At 41.1% G+C, this 21,849-nt stretch overlaps 3 protein-coding genes across 5 annotated transcripts; 2 read left to right on the top strand and 1 right to left on the bottom strand.

The window, feature by feature from the left end:
* The first annotated feature begins 1,649 nt into the window (after positions 1–1,649).
* mrps17 (mitochondrial ribosomal protein S17) lies at positions 1,650–3,820 on the top strand. Of its 3 annotated transcripts, none has more exons than XM_027177352.2 (3): positions 1,650–1,794; positions 2,061–2,199; positions 3,444–3,820. In XM_027177352.2, the coding sequence occupies exons 2-3, from the start codon at positions 2,077–2,079 to the stop codon at positions 3,735–3,737; spliced, it is 417 nt and encodes a 138-aa protein (XP_027033153.1). In that variant the 5' UTR covers positions 1,650–1,794; positions 2,061–2,076; the 3' UTR covers positions 3,738–3,820. The 3 variants fall into 3 exon arrangements, with proteins under 3 accessions (XP_027033153.1, XP_027033151.1, XP_027033152.1); XM_027177350.2 differs by having other exon boundaries at positions 1,707–1,850; XM_027177351.2 differs by having other exon boundaries at positions 1,759–1,954.
* A 714-nt stretch (positions 3,821–4,534) lies between these two features.
* Positions 4,535–16,140, bottom strand: fam114a2 (family with sequence similarity 114 member A2). Its single transcript, XM_027177348.2, has 14 exons — positions 15,985–16,140; positions 14,888–15,141; positions 13,568–13,667; positions 13,304–13,417; positions 12,604–12,707; positions 10,759–10,893; positions 10,472–10,630; positions 9,018–9,141; positions 8,819–8,904; positions 8,614–8,727; positions 8,380–8,519; positions 7,055–7,127; positions 6,880–6,933; positions 4,535–5,265 (listed from the first exon to the last, which is right to left on the bottom strand). The coding sequence occupies exons 2-14, from the start codon at positions 15,125–15,127 to the stop codon at positions 5,167–5,169; spliced, it is 1,542 nt and encodes a 513-aa protein (XP_027033149.2). The 5' UTR covers positions 15,128–15,141; positions 15,985–16,140; the 3' UTR covers positions 4,535–5,166.
* Positions 16,141–18,130: 1,990 nt separating this feature from the next.
* pgrmc1 (progesterone receptor membrane component 1) lies at positions 18,131–20,148 on the top strand. The gene is made up of 3 exons (XM_027177221.2): positions 18,131–18,448; positions 19,327–19,482; positions 19,580–20,148. Exons 1-3 carry the CDS (start codon positions 18,157–18,159, stop codon positions 19,672–19,674), a joined length of 543 nt encoding a protein of 180 aa, XP_027033022.1. The 5' UTR covers positions 18,131–18,156; the 3' UTR covers positions 19,675–20,148.
* The last annotated feature ends 1,701 nt before the right edge of the window (positions 20,149–21,849 follow it).

Raw genomic sequence — 21,849 nt, 5'->3', positions numbered from 1 at the left:
TTCGCTCTGTATGTATGAACATTCGATTAATCGGTTCAGTCAATCATGTTCCCTGTGTCCTCTATGTCCTTCCAATTTCGTCTACATACTTTCGAGTTCTACCTACCTTTACGTCCTTCCGAGTTCTTCTTCATACTTCAGAGTTCTTCTACATTTGTACTTCAGAGACCATCTACGTCCTTTCAAGTTTTCTATGTCCGTCTGAGTTGTTCTATGTTTTTCAATGTTCTTTTAAATCCTTCCGAGTGTTTCTACGTATTCACGAGTTCTTCTATGTACTTTCAAGTTTTGACCGTGACTCATCTTTTTTTAGAGACTGTGACTGTTCCATGAGACATATGATCTCAGAATATCATTAGTGTGCTGGACAAGACGTATCACTTATACCAATCACAGTGCATGCTGCTTATACAGTATGACTGAATATGTACAAATATCAATAATTCGAAATAAACTTACAGAATGGAATAAGCAAAGTGTCATAGTACTTAAATTTATTACGCAGATGTCCACCCTGTTAGAGACAATGAGCTAACAGGGTGGAGGGCCAGTGGACCCCTTTGAAAACCATGAGATGGGGCCATTTCAGGTATAGAGCCAGGGGGGTGTCAGGGGCTTTTGTAAGGCAGAGTTAGGAGGGGGTGTGCTTATTTTTGGCAAATCTCATGTCACATAATTGAAGCATTAATGACATGACCTAAGCCTAACTCTACTAGACTAGTGGTGTATGACATTAATTTACCAACATTTCCAAACACAGATCAAGCTACATTTCAATTCAATTTGATTCAGTTTTATTTACATAAGGCTTTGAACAATGAACAAAGTCACAACACAGCTTTACAGAAAACCAGATGTAGATTTAGATCCCTAATGAGTAGACCAGTGATGACAGCGTCATGAGGAAGGGAAGCCATACTCTTCTGTGTGACACCAGATATGTTTATACATCATTATTCTTCTGGAATTGAATATGATTGACTCAGTTGGTGCTGAAAAGATGTTCAGTATAAGCTTAATAGTTATGATTAAAGCGGCAGACATCCAGGAGATGATCCAGGACATGAGACGTGAAGCATCAGTGATGGGTGGCTGGGGGCTTGCCTGTCTTCAAAACGTGAGAGCCCTGAGGATATGATAAGGATATGACACTGGCTAATATACAGGATGTTTATAATGGGCAAATCTGACCCTCTGTTATCTATTTAATGTACTGTAGTTTCACTATATTAAGTCAATGTTGTTCTCCCAGCAAAGCATGAGATCATATTTGGTGTTGTATTAAAGATTTATTAAGATTGTAGTAATTGTACATTGCATTATAGACAGAACATTGATGCCATCATTGTTCAAATAAATGTTATTATGGATGCGAATCATCTATAAGACAATATGGAGCCTGTTATCACTTTATATCCCATTATAAGACAACAGACATTATTTTTTATTGTTTTTAAGTTAATAAGACAAAGAAATCGAGCTTGTTATGTTATCAGAAAGTTCATTTCATAACCTGGATCACATGAGAATGAACTTTTACTATAGAATTCAATAGAATTATAACCTGAACTTTTGTCAAACTACAACAACAGATCTGAACAATCTGATCAAAAATAAACATATGTTTGTCTAACACGTTTTAACACGTAGTATAATTTAACTTAAGACAATAAGAAGGATAAAAAATTTAAAAAAAAAATTATTTCTTGTTGTTGATGATCGATTAGCTCGTCCTCTACAAACGGTCGCGTGTGATGACGTCATTAGCGTGCGACGCTTAACTTGACATTCACGGTGCAGTATCCATGCGGAATTTTGTGAAGTTTATTGTAGTTATTTACCTCACTGTGGTAGGATTTTGCTGTTTTTAAATAGTTGTTAAGGTGTTTATATGATGTCACGGAAATCTCATGTATTTTCTAGTTCTCGGTTGGTTTAAATAGTGACGTAAACGGTTAGTATCGTGTTTGCTGTGTGAGTCCTGAGGTTATTGATGCGGTCTGAATTTCAGTCTGCTGATGTTTTAACGCTTATATAATCTCATTAACGCTCATTTTCAGGATACAGGAAGTAAAGATGTCTGTGAAACAAGCCTCGGTTCATGCTAAATGGATCATTGGGCGAGTCATTGGGACCAAGATGAGGAAAACAACAAAAGTTCGTGTTACTAGACTGGTCCTAGATCCTTATTTACTCAAGGTACTAAACATTTTATTCATTAAGAAGGTGGTGAGACGTTTCTAGATTCAGTGGCAGTACAGTCAGCTTCAGAATTATTGGTTTAAACAAAAAAAAAACTGAACACAATTTAACCAAATACAAAGTATTTATTAATATGTGTGTGTGTGAGTGTGTGTGAGTGTGTGTGTGTGAGAGAGAGAGAGAGATTATGACTGGTGTTTATTGTAAGTGTTTGTTTGCCTTTTTTGGACTCCTTTATCATTTGTAATGTTGCTCCCATTTTAAACAGTTCAGCACAAACCCAGACATTTTTAAGGTCATGATTGAGGACAATGTCCCATCCAGAGACAAGCTGTTTCGTGTTGAGGTTTTGTTCAAACCGACCATCGAAAATACCCTCTCGGCATCAGCATTATAACATGGAAGCACTAAAACCAAGGCTGTGATCTTTGATAGCCTCCCAAATTGGTTCAATCCAGTCACCTTTTGAAAAAAGGAACCAGGGGCCTCTCTTGCTCAGATGTTTTGTGGCCCCATCTCAGGGCCACCAGTTTGAGAACCACTGGCCTAGACTACTTGTTCTGAGCAGGTGTTGTCAGTAAACAGGCTGTAAATCTGTTGGCGAAGTTACAGACACTCGTGAAAAACTGATGCTGATTATCTGGGAAACGTCTCTAACAGCAGTCACAATGTCATCGTGTCAAACAAGTTGTGAATTTGTAGTAACATTAAAACAGGAGATCATGACTTACTCTGTGCTCAAAGTGATGCTGAACAATTCCAGGTTATGTTTTCTTTTTTTCATTGGTTGTTGCGTTAAATATTACCCAGATACAATAGTACTATTTTCTGATTGGCTGTTCTGTAGCCTCTTTTTTTGATTGGCTGATAAGTGTCCGGCTCGACTAAGAGCTCCAGGGGAGACGCGCTTGATTCCTGCCCGGTTCCATAGAGACAGCGGTGCGGACTGATACATTTTGGGTGCTGCGGCATATAAATATACATAAATATATGATAAATAAGTTTTTCTGCGTGAGAAAAAATGTGTGGCGGGAGCGTGACAAAAGACCGAAATGAGTGACTGTCATGCTCAATGTGTGATACTTGTGAGCCCTGGTGCCAATACTTCTGGAGCTGTCTATACAGCCAAAACAGTTTTGCAAGAATTTCAACCAGTTCTTTGATTTACTAGCAAAATCATAACCGTAATAGTACGGTTTTAGTATTTCTACACCTACATGACTTTTCTTCTTCACTGACAGTTTTACAACAAAAGGAAGACGTACTTCGCCCATGATGCTTTGGAGCAGTGCACAGTTGGGGACATCGTACTGCTGAAGGCTTTACCGGAAAGGCGAACCAAACATGTCAGGCATGAACTGGCGGAGATTGTGTTTAAAGTCGGGGCCGTGGTCGATCCCTTGACTGGCAAGAAAGTTGCAGGTCCGACGTATCTGGAGCCTCTCACTGACTCCACGGAAAACCCAGAGGCGTCTTTAACAGAAAAATTACAACAGATGAACATTTCTGCTTCTGCTCCACCACTTAACGCTTAACTCTGTGGTGTTATTTTAATGTATGGATATAAACGTGTGTACTTGTTGATTTGTCATGCAGATTAAAAAAAATAAGGTGATTACGAATGTGTGGTAATGTGGGCTAGGATTTAGAGTCAGTGTTTTAATTCTTCAGTTTCGTCTTTGGCTTTTGTATGACTAAATATGACTGGATTGATGTGAAATATTTTTGTATACATATAATCATGAAAATTGTCTCTCTCAGGTGTTTGTCATAAAGATAAGCAGTTACATATTTCTGGACATGTTATAATCTATTAGCTCACATTCAGCTACATATTACAAAGACCAAGGTACATAGTGATTCCAATTATACTATAACAGACCGTGCATTTTACATTAGGAGTTCTCCAGTTCAACACTAAAATAAGAGAAAACATTTTTTGTGTTTAAACGCTTTAAGCGGCAGATCATGAATGAAAACAGTTGGATTTTCTACTGTTCAATTCTGCAGAATCACCTAAAAATCCACCTTCTAACTGCCAGCATGCAGCTCCTGACCGTATAGTAATATTCAACCCTCCATTATTCTTCTTAAATCTGAAAAGTCTATTGGTTCTAGATAATTGTTTAAATATTTTTTTTGAAACATCACAAGCAGGAAAAATTTTTATCTAGTGTTCAAATCCCTGTGAACGCCTTTAGAACAAAAATGAGCCGCCTCTTGCTTTTATATTTTGAAGAAGTTCTATCTTTATATTCAGTATATCTCATATTTTTTAAAGAGAAATTCTGAATTCCCCCAGACAAGTAAATAAAATAAAAATACAGCAAAGTGTTAGAAAGTCCCTTTTATTTTTTTATTTTTAATAGTGTAGCTTCATACACTCAAAATGCTATTAGTATAATGTCCAATAAAAAGCTCAATTATGTCTGAGAAATAGACCACATTACACCATACGACATGCAGAACCTACTTTTATTCTTCTTGTATAAAGTATCCAAACGCTAACGTGTTAACCGAACTGAACCGCAGCAGAACAGAACCTCAACATGAGGATCGTATCCTTCGATCACATAACGATGACTCGCATGCTTAAATAAGAGGTTACACAACAGGTTTCTTTAAAATCTACAATTCTTGTAGTCAAAACTTATGTAGGTCAAAACAATACTGACAGCTTCATTATCAATGTGATTAGAATTGTTTGTTAAAAAAAAAAAGTTCTTTAGGATTAAACAGCTGATGCTGCATAAAGCTTCAAAATCGTCATATTTCAGAATACGACAAAAGCATTAACATCTTCGAAAAATTACAAAAAACCAACAATATATTTTTGGTAAAATTAATACAATAAAAATCCATTTTGTGTTTCATGATACTCCAAAATCTGTAGTACAGGTAGGTGGAATTGTTCCTTATTTCCGTCTAAATTCCCACTTGGCACGGAAGAGTGTGGAGTGGATTTCAGTGACTCGAGTCTGCTGTTCTTTCGATGTGAGATACTTCTAGCACTGGCATTAAAAGCTGGAAGGCATCCTGGATATAGGAAGCACTGTTGGAGGCCTAGGAATAAAAAGTAGAGGAAAACCGTAAGATCTGAATTAATAAAACACACAAACATTCCGGCAATAAAAATAAATACTCGGCAAGTATCTCGGTTTAGGTTCTCTGAGTCATTTGGTTTTCCTGGGGGGAAAAAAAACCCTTCATACGGTGGGGAATTTAATAGGAACACATACATGTGCTCGTTCATGAAAGTGTTCCTAATAAAGTGGCCAGGTGAGTAAACTGCCTCCTTATGTCACGTGATATTTGCAGAAAGCATACATAAGACTCTAAAGGTAAATAAAAAAAAAAAAACTTGTCCAGGTATCTTCAGTGTAACATTCAAAGTTCTTCTGTATTGTAATTTGAATGAAAGAAAGAAAGAAAAAAAAGAACAACTCGGTTATTTCACTAGGGGGCGGAATCGAGTAATAAACTTTTCTTATATTCTTCACTAGAAAGGTATAAACCTGGTGCTGTAACTATGCCATAAAAATAAAAATAATAATTTAAGGGTTTCACAGCAAAGGGGAGAACACATGCACTTTTGTGGTTGGTTTTGCTTTTACATTGTAGTGTTTTGTGCTATTGTTTTCCCAGTATTGTTTGGCATTATTGTGTAGATTCACGACCAGTCATCCTTATTAATACATTTTTTTTTAGTTCCAGGTTGTAAAAATAAAAATGTGGAAAAAGGGAGGAGGGGGGGGTAGAGAGAGGGAGGTGGGGGAAACAGAGAGGAAAAGAGGGAAGAGAGGAGGGGGAAGAGAGGGGGAGGGAGAAAGAGGGAGAGAGAGAGGGAGGGAGATGGGGGGGAGAGAGAGACAAAGAGGGAGACAGAGGGGGGAGAGAGGGGGGAGGGGGAGAGAGCGAGAGACAGACAGAGAGAGAGGGAGGGGGACAGAGAGAGAGAGATAGAGAGCGAGAGACAGAGAGAGAGAGAGAGAGACAGAGAGAGAGGGAGGGGGACAGAGAGAGAGATAGAGAGAGAGACAGAGAGAGAGGGAGGGGGACAGAGAGAGAGAGATAGAGAGCGAGAGACAGACAGAGAGAGACAGACAGAGAGAGAGAGAGCGAGAGACAGACAGAGAGAGAGAGAGAGAGATAGAGAGTGAGAGACAGACAGAGAGAGAGAGAGAGAGGGGGGGACAGAGAGAGAGAGATAGAGAGCGAGAGACAGACAGAGAGAGAGAGAGAGAGAGAGCGAGAGACAGACAGAAAGAGAGAGAGAGAGAGAGCGAGAGACAGACAGAAAGAGAGACAGAGAGAGAGGGGGACAGAGAGAGGGATATAGAGAGCGAGAGACAGACAGAGAGAGAGAGAGAGATAGAGAGCGAGAGACAGACAGGGAGAGAGAGAGAGAGACAGAGAGAGGGGGGGACAGAGAGAGAGAGATAGAGAGCGAGAGAGAGAGAGAGAGAGAGAGCGAGAGACAGACAGAAAGAGAGATACAGAGAGACAGAGAGAGAGAGAGAGAGAGAGAGAGGGAGATACTAACGAACCTTTTACTTAATTAATTGATTATTGCTGTTGTTGTGAATCTACTCTAAAGCAGTATTTGTGTTTAATCCACTGTGTGAATCTAAAACGTGTTTAATTCCCATTCACAAAATGTAATTTGATGAAACAAACCTCCAGGAAAACTCCAGTGATTAACGGATTCAGCACTTCTCCTTTTTCATTTGACTGTGAAGGAAAGAAGAAGGATTTCCTTACATTTACAATTTATGAGTCAAAAAATGGAGACGTCTAAGAACCGAGGCGTATTATCTGTTAACTAGAGAACTAATACATTTATTGCTCTTACCCCGACTGTAGCTAAACAAGCTGTGAATTTTTTCGACAGCACTGAAATCTCCTTGCAGAGAACGACTGTGATTCTAAAAGAGAGAGAGAACAAAACACACTTTAATAACATTGTTATAAATAGCCACAAGCAGGCTTTTTACAGGTGAGTGTAAATCTCCTGTTGTTTCACGCTTCACACTGCTTTCACACATACAGCATCTTACCTGGGTTTAACACTTAATCCTGTCTCTTTATGTTCTGACGTTTCTCACCGTTTACGGCATCAACAACCATGATCAGAAAAATACAGCATGAATCATTGAGAAAAATCCCCCTGAGATGCACAGTTAGGATTAGGGGCCTTGCAGTTAGGATCAGGGGCCCAGCAATGGTAGCTTGGTGGGTCAGTGGCTTGAATCCCGACCTTCCGACCAGTAACCAAGCGCTTTAACCAGTAAGCCACCATTTCCACACATTAGTCGTGGTCTAATGGTTAGAGAGCTTGACTCCGAACCCTAAGGTTGTGGGTTCGAGTCTCGGGCCGGCCACGACTGAGGTGCCCTTGAGCAAAAATGCCACACAAGCATAATCATGTAAAGGACAAAGGCATATATTAGTTCTGTGTAACAAAGAAAAACCAACGTTACTCACCTATCGAGAAGGAAAAAAGCGCCTCGGCGTCTTAAGTAAAGTCGGCCACATATTCACAGGTCGGAGTTTCCCGAGTCACTAACTCCTGAGCTAAACGCTGTTACTACACAAAACGCGGTTGTAGCTGCGTCTCTACATTACTACGATAGAAAAGAGGTGTTATTTGTGTAGTAACAGCGTTTAGCTCAGGAGTTATTGACTCGGGAAACTCCAACCTGTGAATATGTGGCCGACTTCCTGCTCCTTCAGTTCTCTCCAGCGCTGGAAAGCTGATCCTATATTAACACGTCCTACTTCTTGTCCTTATCGTAAGTTTTTCTTTGCTTTCTTACTTTGTTTTTATCCTCCATGTCGATGTTAAAAGCGCTTTCTTCTAATGTCACACGTGCGCACTGAACACCCCCTCCGCCGCATATCGACAAGCCCCGCCCCTTTCTGCTCATTGGCTACACGTTTGCTCCGTTTTTTGTTTATTTTTCGGCCCGACTCAGTTTTCTAAAGCATTTCTCAAACATCGGAGACCCTGCCTTTAAATGCAGAGAACAAATTCTGAGTATGGGTCACCGTACTTAGCCGTACGTCACGTCATGTCACTTTCACTATTTTATTTATTTCCGCTGCCTGATGATAATCATGAAGCTGTAACATTCTAATCTCTTCACTGTCCTATGTGTTAAAAATAAAAGGACGTACTGTGCTAGGACTTTGGCTTGCTCCAGAGCAGTGACTCCCTCGGTGCTGGTGTGAAGAATCATTTCTGCCACCTTGTGGAACTGTTCAATGGATCTGGCTGTGAGTTCTGCCAAGCTTGTGATGGCTGAGAAGTGAACGTCCTACAGGAGAGGAGATGAACAGCACAAGCTAAAACCACACGTTTTTTTTTTTTTTTTAAAAAAGCTGCAAAATAATAACAGGGTTCAGTCCCACCTCGATAGTGCACTCAGTCACCGTGGCCTCGTGCTCGCTGCCTTCTTCTTGCTGCTGCTTGGCTTCACTTGGGCTCTTCGTGTCCATAATTCGGTCGAATGCCTTCTTCCTAGCCTGAAAAATGTAAATAAATCGTCTTTATTTAATTTATTTATTTTAAATACTAATAATCTTGATCAATCATACCTTAAAAAAAACCTCTTACCTTGCCAAGTCTCTCTGCTGTTGTGGATATTTGAAGCTTTTTAAGACCATCGGTCAGTTCCTTAACAAAATTTTCACCTTCGTCGACTAGGACAGAAAAATATCTGCATTTAAGATACTAAATAAACTTTATTTACAAACTTAAAATCCAGACGGCCGACTGAACATCCGTAGCGTTGTCGGCGGATCCGTTCGTTTACCTTGTGGATCGTCTACCTCCTCGTCATCGAACTCCATCATGGAGAAGGACTCCTTGATCTGCTCCAGATCGTCCCTCAGAGCGCTCAGCTCCTCGCCCGATAACGTAGTCAACACCGATTTCACCTGCACACATCAACAACACACCCTAAAGGTCCAGACTGATACTAGAGTGTGTTTCATTTTACAACACCAAGCCAGAATTCAATGTATTCCTACAGATATGATCTCAAAGCTGTTGGATTACCAAATGTTGTGAGTTCGAATCAATCCCAGGTCCATTTCGCTGCCACACTTCTGGGCCCCTGAGCAAGGCCCTTAACCTTCACTTGCTCAGTTGTATTAAAAAAAATGAGATCAAATGTATGTAAATCGCTCTGGATAAAGGCGTCCGTCAGAAAGCTGTAAATGTAAATAATGTGTGTCACTGTGGAGCTGGAGGATGTACCAGGAAAACTGGGCATGAGGTGGGATTACATCCTGGATGGGTCCATTTCAAGGTATTATACACACACACACACACACACACACACACACACACACACACACACACATTTTATTCACTCTCCACTACTATCATGTTTTTGGACAGTGGAAGGAAACCGGAGAACCCAAAGGAAACCCATGAGAAGCTTATCTGAACTTCTCGGGTCACGGGGAGCCTGTGCCTATCTCAGGCGTCATCGGGCATCGAGGCAGGATACACCCTGGACGGACTGCCAACCCATCACAGGGCACACACACTCTCATTCACTCACACACACACTACGGACAATTTTCCAGAGATGCCAATCAACCTACCATGCATGTCTTTGGACCGGGGGAGGAAACCGGAGTACCCGGAGGAAACCCCCGAGGCACGGGGAGAACATGCAAACTCCACACACACAAGGCGGAGGCGGGAATCGAACCCCCAACCCTGGAGGTGTGAGGCGAACGTGCTAACCGCTAAGCCACCGTGCACCCCTACAGACACATGTCTATTTTTTTTTTTTTTTTTTAAATTAATAAATAAATAAATGGCACTAGAGGTATGAATATTTAGGCTAAAATTGATCATATTTATTCATTTAAACCGACGTGATTTTAATGCATGAACACGATTCGAATCGATTCAGTAGTCTCCTGCGATTCGATACACGACGACACGAAATCAAGCAGCTTTGGATATCATTATAATGCACTGAAAATGTTTTAAAATACGTTTTCGAACGCTGAGAAATTCCCCGGTCTCTCGGTCAAATGGCAGATCGTAAGAACGTTCGATTCGTTTAGTAAATTCGGAGTCGATTCGTTCATTTATGGGATTCAAAATCCTTTTTTGTTTTGATGCAACCGGTTTTATTTACGATTATTTATTTATTTTTTGTAAGATCGATGCATCTGAAAATCAGATCACAGCATCGGAATGGACAGAGACGGTTATCGGTGTTATAAAGAGCAAACGTGACTCTACCTTGGCTTCGCTCTCCCTGGACAGGATCTCTAAAGCTTCTAGATGCGACAGGCCCTGGAACTCATCAAACAGCATCCCATAATGAGCCTTCTTCTCTGTTTCCGAGGTGACGTCCTTGGCTGTCTGCTGTTCCTCTCGTTCTTTTGCCTCCCTTAAAACCTTGAAGGAGAAGCAGGAATCGCAACGAAGGAATTTACACAGTATCGAGCAGTCGAGATGATAAGACCTTCATGCACTGAGTCTCAAGACCTTCATGCACTGAGTCTCTATAGGCAGCGTAAACACACCTGTGACAACGTGGATGTTCTGTTCATCAGGCCTTTCGTTCTTTTGAAGCCGGGGTCTCCTTCGGCTATCACGTCCATCGTCTTCTTACCGATAAACTCCAAAGCATCCAGTCCGCCACTTATTACCGTTTTACTCTGAATGACAAAAAAAACGAAGCAAACGAAAAGTACGGAAAGAAATAGAACAGCATCATAACGATCAGCGAAGACATCAAATATTTTTCAAGAATAGAAATGGTTTATGTACAAGTATTGCCCCTTTTCCACCGAGGCAGTTCGAGTGCAGGTTCGGAGCCTAATTCAGAACCAGTTCTTTCTGTTTCGACCGCCAAAGCACCGGCTCTGAACCAGGAAAAGTGGTTCTTAAGTAGCACCAAAACGTTGCTGTCTAGACTTAAGAACCGCGTGCGTCAGGAGCTGTGGGCGGGGCTGTGGGCGGGGCTAATGTTAGCGCATTTGATAATGTGCCTTAAGTATACTATTGTTTAATACACTTTTACTTTACCGCGATATGATACATTATCAGCACACATGATAGTAGGTAGCTACATGCTAAGGCTAACTTTTTTCTGTGTTAACGATAAAATAACGTTATGTACTTTATCGATTACAACCTCCGTTTATACAGATTACACGGAGCTGCACGTACACGTTTTATTCGCCGCGTTTGGATGCCGATGTAGGTTCGCAAAGCCATGAGCATTAACAGTAAAGCAACATCCGCCATTGTTGTTGTGTTTGTCGCTGCTGTGCTAACGTGGCTGGGACACGTGACACGTATACAGTGACGTCACACTCGGCGCTGTGATGCTCTCTAGCCGGTGGAAAGGCAAACCGGTTCTTAGAAGGTTCGCCAGTGGAACCAACTTTGAACCAGCACCAGCGCTAGCTCTGAACCAGCACCCGGTTCTTTCCAGTGGAAAAGAGGCAGTACAGTAGTGCCTCGAGATACGAGTTTAATTCGTTCCGTGACCTTGCTCGTATCTCGAATTGCTCGTATCTCAAAGCAATTTTCCCCGTTTAAATGAATTGAAATCCCATTAATCCGTTCCAGCTCGCAAAATTCCACTCCAGTTGTCTTGTTTATGTGTTTTGAATATGAAAAATGTTCAGTACCTGTGTTTATAAATGACAAATAATGTAGAAAAACATACAGTAATAAAAGAGAATGTTAAAAAAAATAAACTGGTTTTACTTTAAAGTGTATTATTTACCTCGGAGATCAGACGACTCGAGCTAACGGAAGATGCGCACGGAGGTTGAGGGAGGAGTAAACAGGCGGAGGAGTAAACAGGCGGAGGAGTTAGGAGGAATTACACTTTCACTTTCGTTCACTTACTCGCTGCTGTACACTCTTAATGCTACTTTACACTTAAATGGAACTTAACTAAACTTCACTAAAATTAAAATTAACGAACTTAACCGAAATTCCCTTAACTAAACATAATTGCTACAATTTCTGTTTTCTTTACATTCTTTTTGCTTCGTTTTCTTCATCGCTTTTCTCTTCACTTGTTTTTGCCTTTTTTTTGTCACTCTTTCCTCACTAACATCTGCCGGTCGTTTTAATAAAAACCGGCTCGGATGTTCGTATCTCACACGTGGTTGTTGGGGATCTTTGTTTCGGCGGCGGCAGCGGCGGCGGCTCGGATGCTCGTATCTCACACGTGGTTGTTGGGGATCTTTGTTTCGGCGGCGGCGGGGCAGCGGTGGCTCGGATGCTCGTATCTCGAAAATTTGTTGGTATCTTAAGGCAAAAAATTTGGCTCGTATCTCGAAAAATCCGTATGTCGATGCACTCGCATCTCGAGGTATCGCTGTACTTAGATTCGAATAAACTCTTACTGTGTTCTGCATGACGCTGGACAGAGACGACAGCATTCCGATAGCACTTCCCAACACGTTCCCGTCTCCTTCTGCCGCTTTTCCTTCACTGCAGCCGGAAGGAGCTGAGGGGAGAGACAACACAACACAATACCTTAAAAGAAAGACATATGTGATATAAAAATCATATATATAGCACCCACCCTAAGTTACCCCGAATTATAATCAAGGATGTCCCAATTCCCACTATATCTCTGTATAGATTTTTTATTTTCATTTTTCATCTATATATTTTTTCCCCTTTGTTGGTATAGATAACTACTGTATTCTATTCTGTTCTATTTTTTATTCTGTTTATATTCTATATTTTATGTCATGGACAGGCCAAAAAAAAAAAACATCTCACTGCATGTTGTATATGTGATAAATAAAATTTGAATTTAATATCGATATCAGATTTCTGGCTACTAGCTGGTACCTGATTTTTATTTGGAACAAGATTCGGTTTTATTGCCACGTCACAGATTCGGCAGTTTCCACGAGTAAAGTATAAAAAGATAATAGCGTCGGTATTGTCGCTCTTTAATTTCCCGGTCTTTATATAGAAGGTTGGGTTTTTATCTTTAAGGAATTTGACACTGTCTATTATAGACTTTTATTATAAGTGAGTTTCGAGGGTTTTTAGTTGGGGAAAAGGTGTCAATTTTTTCTACACGCTCACAGGGTATGTTGTCTTCTGCGCCATCTTCCTTCTCCACCTGAGCAGAGAGCTCCGTAGGACTGGGAATTCCCAGAGACGTCTCTGCCTTCTCGATGACCTGAGACAGTCCTTGGCCTTGAATCAGAGAACGAAAGAGAGAACTTGTCATTCTTGTTCAACAGTGAAGAAAATTTTAATTAGGTGTGAGTGTGAGTGTGTGTGCGTGTGTGTGTTGTTTGTTTGCATAATACCAGCCCAAAAGCCAGTGATTATGGTGGAACTTGCCTACGGTGGCGACGGTGGCGGTGGCTGACGAAAGAAGAGACTTCCCCCAACTTCCCCAGCTACCCCAACCACCTTGGGTTACAGCTGTCTGTGTAGAAGCCTGAAGAGAGAGAAAAAAGCATTGCAATTAAAATGTATGTGTAAAAGTTTGCTTTTATTACTTGTATATCAGAACATATAGAGATATTTAAACAAAATGAAAATAATATCGATATTGTGATAAACCTCGAGAGTGTGTGTGTCTGTGTGTGTGTAAGTGTATGTAATAGTGTGTGTGTCTGTGTAAGTGTGTGTGTCTGTGTGTAAGTGTGTGTGTCATTGTATGTGTGTGTGTCTGTGTGTGTGTAATAGTGCGTGTGTGTGTCATTGTGTGTGTGTGTGTCTGTGTGTGTGTAATAGTGCGTGTGTGTGTGTGTGTGTGTGTGTGTGTGTAATAGTGTGTAATAGGTGCATGTGTGTGTGTGTGTGTCTGTGTGTGTGTCTGTGTGTGTGTAATAGGTGCGTGTTTGTGTGTCTGTGTGTGTGTGTCTGTGTAATAATGTGTAATAGTGCGTGTGTGTGTGTGTGTGTGTAATAGTGTGTAATAGTGCGTGTGTGTGTGTTTGTGTAATAGTGTGTAATAGTGCGTGTGTGTGTAATAGTGTGTAATAGTGCGTGTGTGTCTGTGTGTGTGTGTGTAATAGTGTGCGTGTGTGTGTGTGTGTGTGTGTAATAGTGTGTAATAGTGCGCGTGTGTGTGTAATAGTGTGTAATAGTGCGTGTGTGTGTGTGTGTGTGTAATAGTGCGTGTGTGTGTGTGTGTGTGTGTGTGTGTGTGTGTGTGTGTAGGTATAGGTATTTATTTATTTATTTATTTATTTATTTATTTAGAGAAAAATAATTAAAGTCACAAAATATTTGAACATTTACCAATTAAAAAAACAACAAGAGTTTCAATACCGTATCAGTCACTTCCAGAAAGTTTGTACTGAAATTCATTTACACACACACACGCTCTATTACACACACACACACACACACACGCACTCTGTGTGTGTGTGTGTGTGTAATAGTGCGTGTGTGTGTGTGTGTGTGTGTAATAGAGCGTGTGTGTGTGTAAATGAATTTCAGTACAAACTTTCTTGAAGTGACTGATACGGTATTGAAACTCTTGTTGTTTTTTTAATTGGTAAATGTTCAAATATTTTGTGACTTTAATTATTTTTCTCTAAATAAATAAATAAATAAATAAATAAATAAATAAATACCTATAGATTCATTTATTTATTAAACTAACTTTATTCTCTCTTTTATATAATAGATATTCCATCTTTGATTTACCTTCGATGCATTTTCTGTCACACTGGCCGTTCCTGGACTTTCCTGGACCTCAGGAGGCGGTTTGTTCTCCGGTCTCTTCCTCGTCTTTCGAGTCGGGGCTATGTCGGCGGAGCTGTCGCTCTGCACATCATGCGAGGATTCGCTGTGTGAGGGTGATGGTGGTGGTGAGGGTGGCTCTTTAGAGACGTGGCCTTTCGTTTGCTCTTGTGGGTCAGCGTCTGAGTGTTCGCTGTCCGACATCTTCTAGCATAGTCCTGTAAGGGACAAGCTCTGTCCTTCATGCTCGTTGAACTATTGTTCATATATTTACATAAATATTTATTTTAGATATATTTTTAATATGTATATTAATACGGCATTTAGCAGACAACCTTATCCAGAGTGACTTACAACTGAGCAACTGAGGGTTAAGGGCCTGGCTCAGGGGCTCAGCAGTGGCAGCTTGGTGGACCTGGGGTTCGAACTCATGACCTTCTGATCAGTAGCCAAACACCTTAACCACTGAGCTACCACATCCCACATACATTCACTGGTATACTTTACCTTCATAGATGTTTCACATCCCAAATCATACAGTCTGAAGCCTTTGAAATGTCTAATAACTATACACCTGATGGATATGGATGTGGATGTACATGGCTATTAAACTAGTAATAACACATTATACACATAGTGATCTGTTTTCAGGATTAACAGAACACTGAATGGGTGCATTGTGGATCAAATAGCTACCTGTGTATGTTGTCATGTTTATGTTGTGCAGTCATTAAGGTCACATCTGTATAGGATCAATAACAGCTGTGGCCTGAACAGTGCAATGACATGACACGTGACATGATGCTGTAATCACGCAGTTATGTCATGTCCTAATGACTAAAGTGAAGCTACTAAAGCTGTCTGAATGCCTACAAGTTGTCTGTTGTACATTTAGTGCACTCTATAAGTCAGATACTCCTCTGTCGTTGTTTATTTTACACCTTCTACGGAAAAGGAAAGCTTTTTACAATCTATGTACAAAGATTATGATCTGATCCGTGTTAAGATCATAACACGAAGCTAACACCGAAGTGAAACAGCAAAGAAATTGAAAAACAAACCTGTTAATTGTTGTGTTTCAGCACTGAGGAGATCCTGTGCAAGCCACGTCACTGGACTTTCTGTCCTGACGCCTGCTTCGGGTTTGTTTTTCCTTGTTGTTGTTTTTTTTTCTTCGGCTATCAATATGGAAAGCGTGTTAGAAGCTAAAGAGCGCCATCTGGCGGTTTGGGGTGTTTTGCTGTGTCTAAGGGAGAGATGTGTTTCAGTCTTTTAATCAGCCAAATTTATTCATAATCATTCATAATCTTATTCCATTCCTTCATGGAAAGCATCCCAAAATAAAGAAGGGTTGTATAGCAGCAAAGGAGGATAACATTTATAATGGTATATTCAACAAGGGAGATGATACAAGACTGGACAGACTGGTGAGGAGGACAGGCTCTGTGGTTGGACAGTAGCACAGAGAAGAATCCTTGACTGACTGCTCTCCATCCTGGACAACACCCACCACCCTCTGCTCTCCAACCTGGACAACCCTCACCACCCTCTCCTCTCCATACTGGACAACACCCACCACCCTCTGCTCTCCATCCTGGACAACACTCACCACCCTCTGCTCTCCATACTGGACAACACCCACCACCCTCTGCTCTCCATCCTGGACAACACCCACCACCCTCTGCTCTCCATCCTGGACAACACCCACCACCCTCTGCTCTCCATCCTGGACAACACCCACAACCTCCTGCCATCCATACTGGACAACACTCACCACCCTCTACTCTCCATACTGGACAACACTCACCACCCTCTGCTCTCCATACTGGACAACACCCACAACCTTCTGCCGTCCATCCTGGACAACACTCACTACCCTATGCTCTCCATACTGGACAACACCCAACACTCTCTGCTCTCCATACTGGACAACACCCAACACTCTCTGCTCTCCATACTGGACAACACCCACCACCCTCTGCACAGCATATTTACCAGGCATCTATCTATGTATCTAACTATCTGTACTTCTATCTATCTAACTATCTGTACTTCTATCTATCTATCTATCTATCTATCTATCTATCTATCTATCTATCTATCTATCTATCTATCCGTCCATCCGTTTGTCCATCCGTCCATCTATATATCTATCCATCTATCTATCCGTTCGTCCATTTGTCCATCTATCTGTCTATCTATCTATCAACAAGGAGTCCACAAACTTTTATACAAACTTTAAATGCAGACATTTATAGCATTTGGCAGACACCATTGTCCAGAGCGACTTACATTTTCTCATTTTATGCACCCGAGCTAATGAAGAGCTAAGAGCTTCGCTAAGTGCTTCGCTCAGGGGCCCAAACAGAAACAGCTTTGGTGGTCCTAACATTTGAACTCACAACTGTCCGATCAGTAGTCAGACTCCTTAACCACAGAACGGCCCCTTCCCCGTGTCGTGAGTGAGCCGCAAGTCTCATGACCGTTGTAAATTCAGTATACAATGGACATAAAAACAAAGCAATAAGCCATGCCATGGTGTGTGTTACAGCGATTTTATCATTAGTAAAGGCATTATTTGGCATGACTAACATTGCTGCCTGAGTTCCAAGTTTGATAATGATCTTGGGTTATTGTACATGTTGTCCTCTGATCCATGAGTTTCCTTCCACCTTCACAAAACATTCCAGCAGGTCAAAAGGCTATGATACATTACAGTGGGTGTGGATAAGTGTACGAATGGTGCCATGCAATGGACTGTAGTCTCATCCATAGTGTTTATTCCTGTCTCATGTCTTAGTGTTACTGGGATTCACTATAAACCTAACCAAGATAATGCAGTTATTGAAAATGACTGAGTCTATATCTGCACTCTTGTTATCAGTTGTGTTCCCCAAGTGACAAAAACACTCTAATTATACATTTTGTTGTCAAGAAATAACTTGCTATTTGTTTTTACATCGCTGGTGGTTTTAATAAAAACGACTTCTGTTGCCATTTAGCTGAATACAACATGCCTAGTGCTTAGAAACGTGACTGTTTCACACTTTAAGTTCCCCTTAAATCAAGCACGTTCACAAACTTTAAACGTGTTAATATGTAAATAATGAAGCAGCAACTCCCAAGCAGATGATTGGCTAATACTGAACGGTCGCGTGTGTGGCCGCTTCTGTGATTGGTCGCCTCGGTCGCTACACTTCGTTTTGCTCTCACGCACACGATCAGAAACAAAAATGGCCGAAGACGAAAGCGAGCAAACTTCTCCTGGTGTTCTGGAAGAAATTTTCACGTCGCCTCTAAACCTGAGTTTGTTGTGCCTTTGTTTGTTTCTGTTGTATAAAATATTTCGCGGGGACAAACCTGCGGAAGTGGCCGAAGATGAGGATCCGCTACCTAAGCTGAAGAAGAGAGACTTTACTCGGGAGGAGCTGAAGCAGTATGACGGAGTCACAAATCCGAGGATCCTCATGGCTGTCAATGGCAAAGTGTTTGATGTGACAAGAGGAAAGAAGTTCTACGGCCCTGGTAACACAATGAATAGTTAAAGTAAAGTATTAAAAAAATAAACACAGTCTTTATTAGTGCATGTGTTTTTATATCCGTTTGCAATAAAAGTCTGGGCTTTTAGTTAAACCTCTGTTCCCCTTTTCACTTTTGCACGTTTTCTTTTCTTTTGCACTTTTTTCTTTTCCACATGTTTTCTGTCACACCTCATACTTCCTTCCTTGACCTTCGGCACACTCTTAAAACATAAAATCTAACGATACGATAGGAATTACAAGGATGAGGTTAAAATACATAAAATGTATAAAATACAAATAAATATAAAACTATTATCATTGTTTTCTTTTGCACATGTTTTTTTTTTTTGCACATGTTTTCAGTCACACCCCATATTTCCTTACTCAACCTTTGGCACACTCTTAAAACTGATAATTAAAATACATAAAATGTGTAAAATACAAATGAATATAAAACTATTATAATCCCCCCCCCTCTCCCCATATTCCTATGTTGAGTTTGTAGCCAATGTAATAAAATAAATAACTTTTTTTTTAATTCTCAGACTGCATGCTTTTTGGAAATAGGACACACTGGGGCTGTTTAAAACTTGTGAATGAGTGATGAGACCAAAGAAGGACAAAGATCAGGGTCAGATTAAACAGTTTAAACTTTTTTTTTTCCTCCTCCTCCTCCTCCTCCTCCTCCTCTCAGGACTTTATGCAATAAGGTTAAATGTCGACTACTTCCTGCGTGTGAGAGCATGGTTCAACCATGTGTGCGCTTATGACTTCTCTAAATATGACCGTTATCGTAGAAACGATATGATAACAGTTTCTGGTTATTTGCGAGAGTCGACGTGATGACCGGACCGTATTAATTCCAGTGCTGTGTATTTCCAGATGGCCCTTATGGAGTCTTTGGAGGGAAAGATGCTTCCAGAGGATTGGCTACATTCTGTCTGGAGAAGGAGGCATTGAAAGAAACACATGATGATCTTTCAGACCTCACTGCAACCCAGCAGGAGAGCCTGGGCGAGTGGGAGACGCAGTTCACGTGTGAGTCAAAGTGCTTTCACAGGCTGTTTTTTTTTTTTTAAACTGTAACATTTGTGTTGGGTTTCAAGTAGCAAGTATTCTGTTTTTCTCCTCACAGTCAAATACGATTACGTCGGCAAACTATTGAAGCCTGGCGAGGAGCCGACGGAGTACACGGACGACGAGGAAGTGAAGGACAAAAAGAAGGACTAGGTCATGAGAGGCACCCAAACATCTTTCCATTCAGTTGTGCCTAATGTACTTGCAATCATCGATGTGTCTTGATAATTCTGGTTTACTATGACTGTTGGTCTGAACCACCACACCTTCACTGTTCAGCATGCCATAATTAATCTGTGCTAAGATTAATTTTTTTTTTTTTTTTTTAAAGAGAGCCAGCAGACGTAGGAGCAAAAGTTATTCTTGTACTTAGCTGCAACATACTCGAGCAACGTGGACCAGATCTAACAATAATGTTTGAATAGCAAGTAATTACGATACACTACATACGTAGGTTTTATATGAGATTTCAAAACAACACATGAGGGAAGCAGGAATGTGATGTCAGTGTTTCTACAGACATGTAGACAAAATCTAACATTTCACAACTGGGGTCTTAATGCTGATAAGACTTCATGACATTATCACTTGTATCTGAAAATACTTATTAAAGCAATTTTCATATGATCTTGTCCATGCTTTTATTTGTCAACTAGTTAAAACTATGATTGCAATTTAATATGAGCCATACTATACATATTACAGTCTGTAATAACCATAATGCTGTGTTTCTGTTTTAATCAATGAACTGCTCATACAGTTGTGTTACGCTTTGCATAACATTTTAAATACAACATGACACTGGTTTATAACTGATCTTAAATGTATAAAACTAAGCATAGAGTCCATATCAGAATCAGAACGATCTTTATTGCCATGTATGTTTTCACATATGAGGAATTTGTTCTAGTACAGGAGCGCCACAGTGTAAACAGAAAGGCATTGGTAAGACGTGAAAGTGACGTGACATATGGCTAAGTACGGTGACCTATACTCAGAATTTGTTCTCTGCATTTGACCCATCCAAAGTGCACACACACAGCAGTGAACACACACCTACACTACCACTTATGCTGTGGCGCCCGGGGAGCAGTTGGGGGGTTCGGTGCCTTGCTCAGTCGTGGCCGGCCTGAGACTCAATTCCACAACCTTAGGATTACGAGTCAGACTCTCTAACCATTAGGCCACGACTTGCCCACACAGGTATAATAAAGACCGTTGTATGTAAAGTGGAAAATGTGCAAATTGAAATATACATAAGTAAATATGTGTTGTAAGTAAATAATGTAAGAATTGCGTTTGTTCTGTGTATGTCAAGTGTTCATCAGATGGATTGCCTGAGGGAAGAAACTGTTCCTATGTCTGGTCGTTCTGGTGCTCAGGGCTCAGTAGCGTCAACCAGATGGCAACAGTTTGAAGAGTGAGTGTGCTGGATGTGAGGGGTCCAGAGTGAGTGTGCTGGATGTGAGGGGTCCAGAGGGAGTGTGCTGGATGTGACGAGTCCAGAGTGATTGTCTTTGCCCTTTTGCTCACTCTGGAGAAGTACAGGTCTTTGGAGGGTGCGGAGCTTTGTGCCAATGATTCGCTCTGCAGTCCAGACTACCCTCTGTAGTCTTCTGAGCTGAACCAAACAGTCACTGGAGTGCAGAGGATGGATTCGATGATTGCAGTGTAGAATTGTTTCAGCAGATCCTGTGGCAGGTTCAACTTCTTCAGCTGACGAAGGAAGTACAACCTCTGCTGAGCCTTTTTCACAATGAAGTCAATTTGATTGTCCCACTTCAGGTCCTGGGAGATTGTGATTCCCAGGAATCTGAATGACTCCACTGCTGTAACAATGCTGTCCATGATGGTAAGTGGGGGAAGAGCAGGGGGGTTTCTCCTGATGTCCACGATCATCTCCACTGTCTTGAGCGTGTTCAGCTCCAGGCTGTTAAGACTGCACCAGACAGCCAGCCGTTCAACTTCCAGTCTGTAAGCAGACTCGTCACCGTCCTGGATGAGGCCGATCAGTGTGGTGTCATCTGCAAACTTCAGGAGCTTGACAGAGGAGTCATTAGAGGTGCAGTCGTTTGTGTACAGAGAGAAGAGCAGTGGGGAGAGGACACAACCCTGAGGAGCACCAGTGCTGATGGTGCAGGTGCTCGATTTGAGTTTTCCCAGTCGGAATACTCAAAAACCGGTAAAGATCTTGTGGTGTGTACTGCCGAATGTTCAGCAGTTCATCCCTGGTGAAACCGATCAGATTTTCTTGTCAAAGAACAGGAAAAACTAACAAAAACAGAACAAACACTGAGGAGCTAAGCACTGAGGCTGCCATCTGTGGCG

This window comes from Tachysurus fulvidraco, chromosome 21, assembly GCF_022655615.1.
Source record: "Tachysurus fulvidraco isolate hzauxx_2018 chromosome 21, HZAU_PFXX_2.0, whole genome shotgun sequence".
Lineage (NCBI taxonomy): Eukaryota > Metazoa > Chordata > Actinopteri > Siluriformes > Bagridae > Tachysurus > Tachysurus fulvidraco.
Note: the sequence above shows the minus strand (reverse complement) of the source record. Positions and strands in the feature narration are given on the sequence as shown.

Excerpts from the sequence above, each read along its gene's own strand:
- mrps17 (XM_027177352.2), top strand. The coding sequence starts at position 2,077 with ATGTCTGTGAAACAAGCCTCGGTTCATGCTAAATGGATCATTGGGCGA. Across the intron at positions 2,200-3,443 it reads TAGATCCTTATTTACTCAAG|TTTTACAACAAAAGGAAGAC; the intron begins GTACTAAACATT and ends CTTCACTGACAG.
- fam114a2 (XM_027177348.2), bottom strand. The coding sequence starts at position 15,127 with ATGTCGGACAGCGAACACTCAGACGCTGACCCACAAGAGCAAACGAAA. Across the intron at positions 8,520-8,613 it reads TGACTGAGTGCACTATCGAG|GACGTTCACTTCTCAGCCAT; the intron begins GTGGGACTGAAC and ends CCTCTCCTGTAG. Across the intron at positions 7,128-8,379 it reads CAAGCCAAAGTCCTAGCACA|AATCACAGTCGTTCTCTGCA; the intron begins GTACGTCCTTTT and ends TCTCTCTTTTAG.
- pgrmc1 (XM_027177221.2), top strand. The coding sequence starts at position 18,157 with ATGGCCGAAGACGAAAGCGAGCAAACTTCTCCTGGTGTTCTGGAAGAA. Across the intron at positions 18,449-19,326 it reads AAAGAAGTTCTACGGCCCTG|ATGGCCCTTATGGAGTCTTT; the intron begins GTAACACAATGA and ends GTGTATTTCCAG. Across the intron at positions 19,483-19,579 it reads GTGGGAGACGCAGTTCACGT|TCAAATACGATTACGTCGGC; the intron begins GTGAGTCAAAGT and ends TTCTCCTCACAG.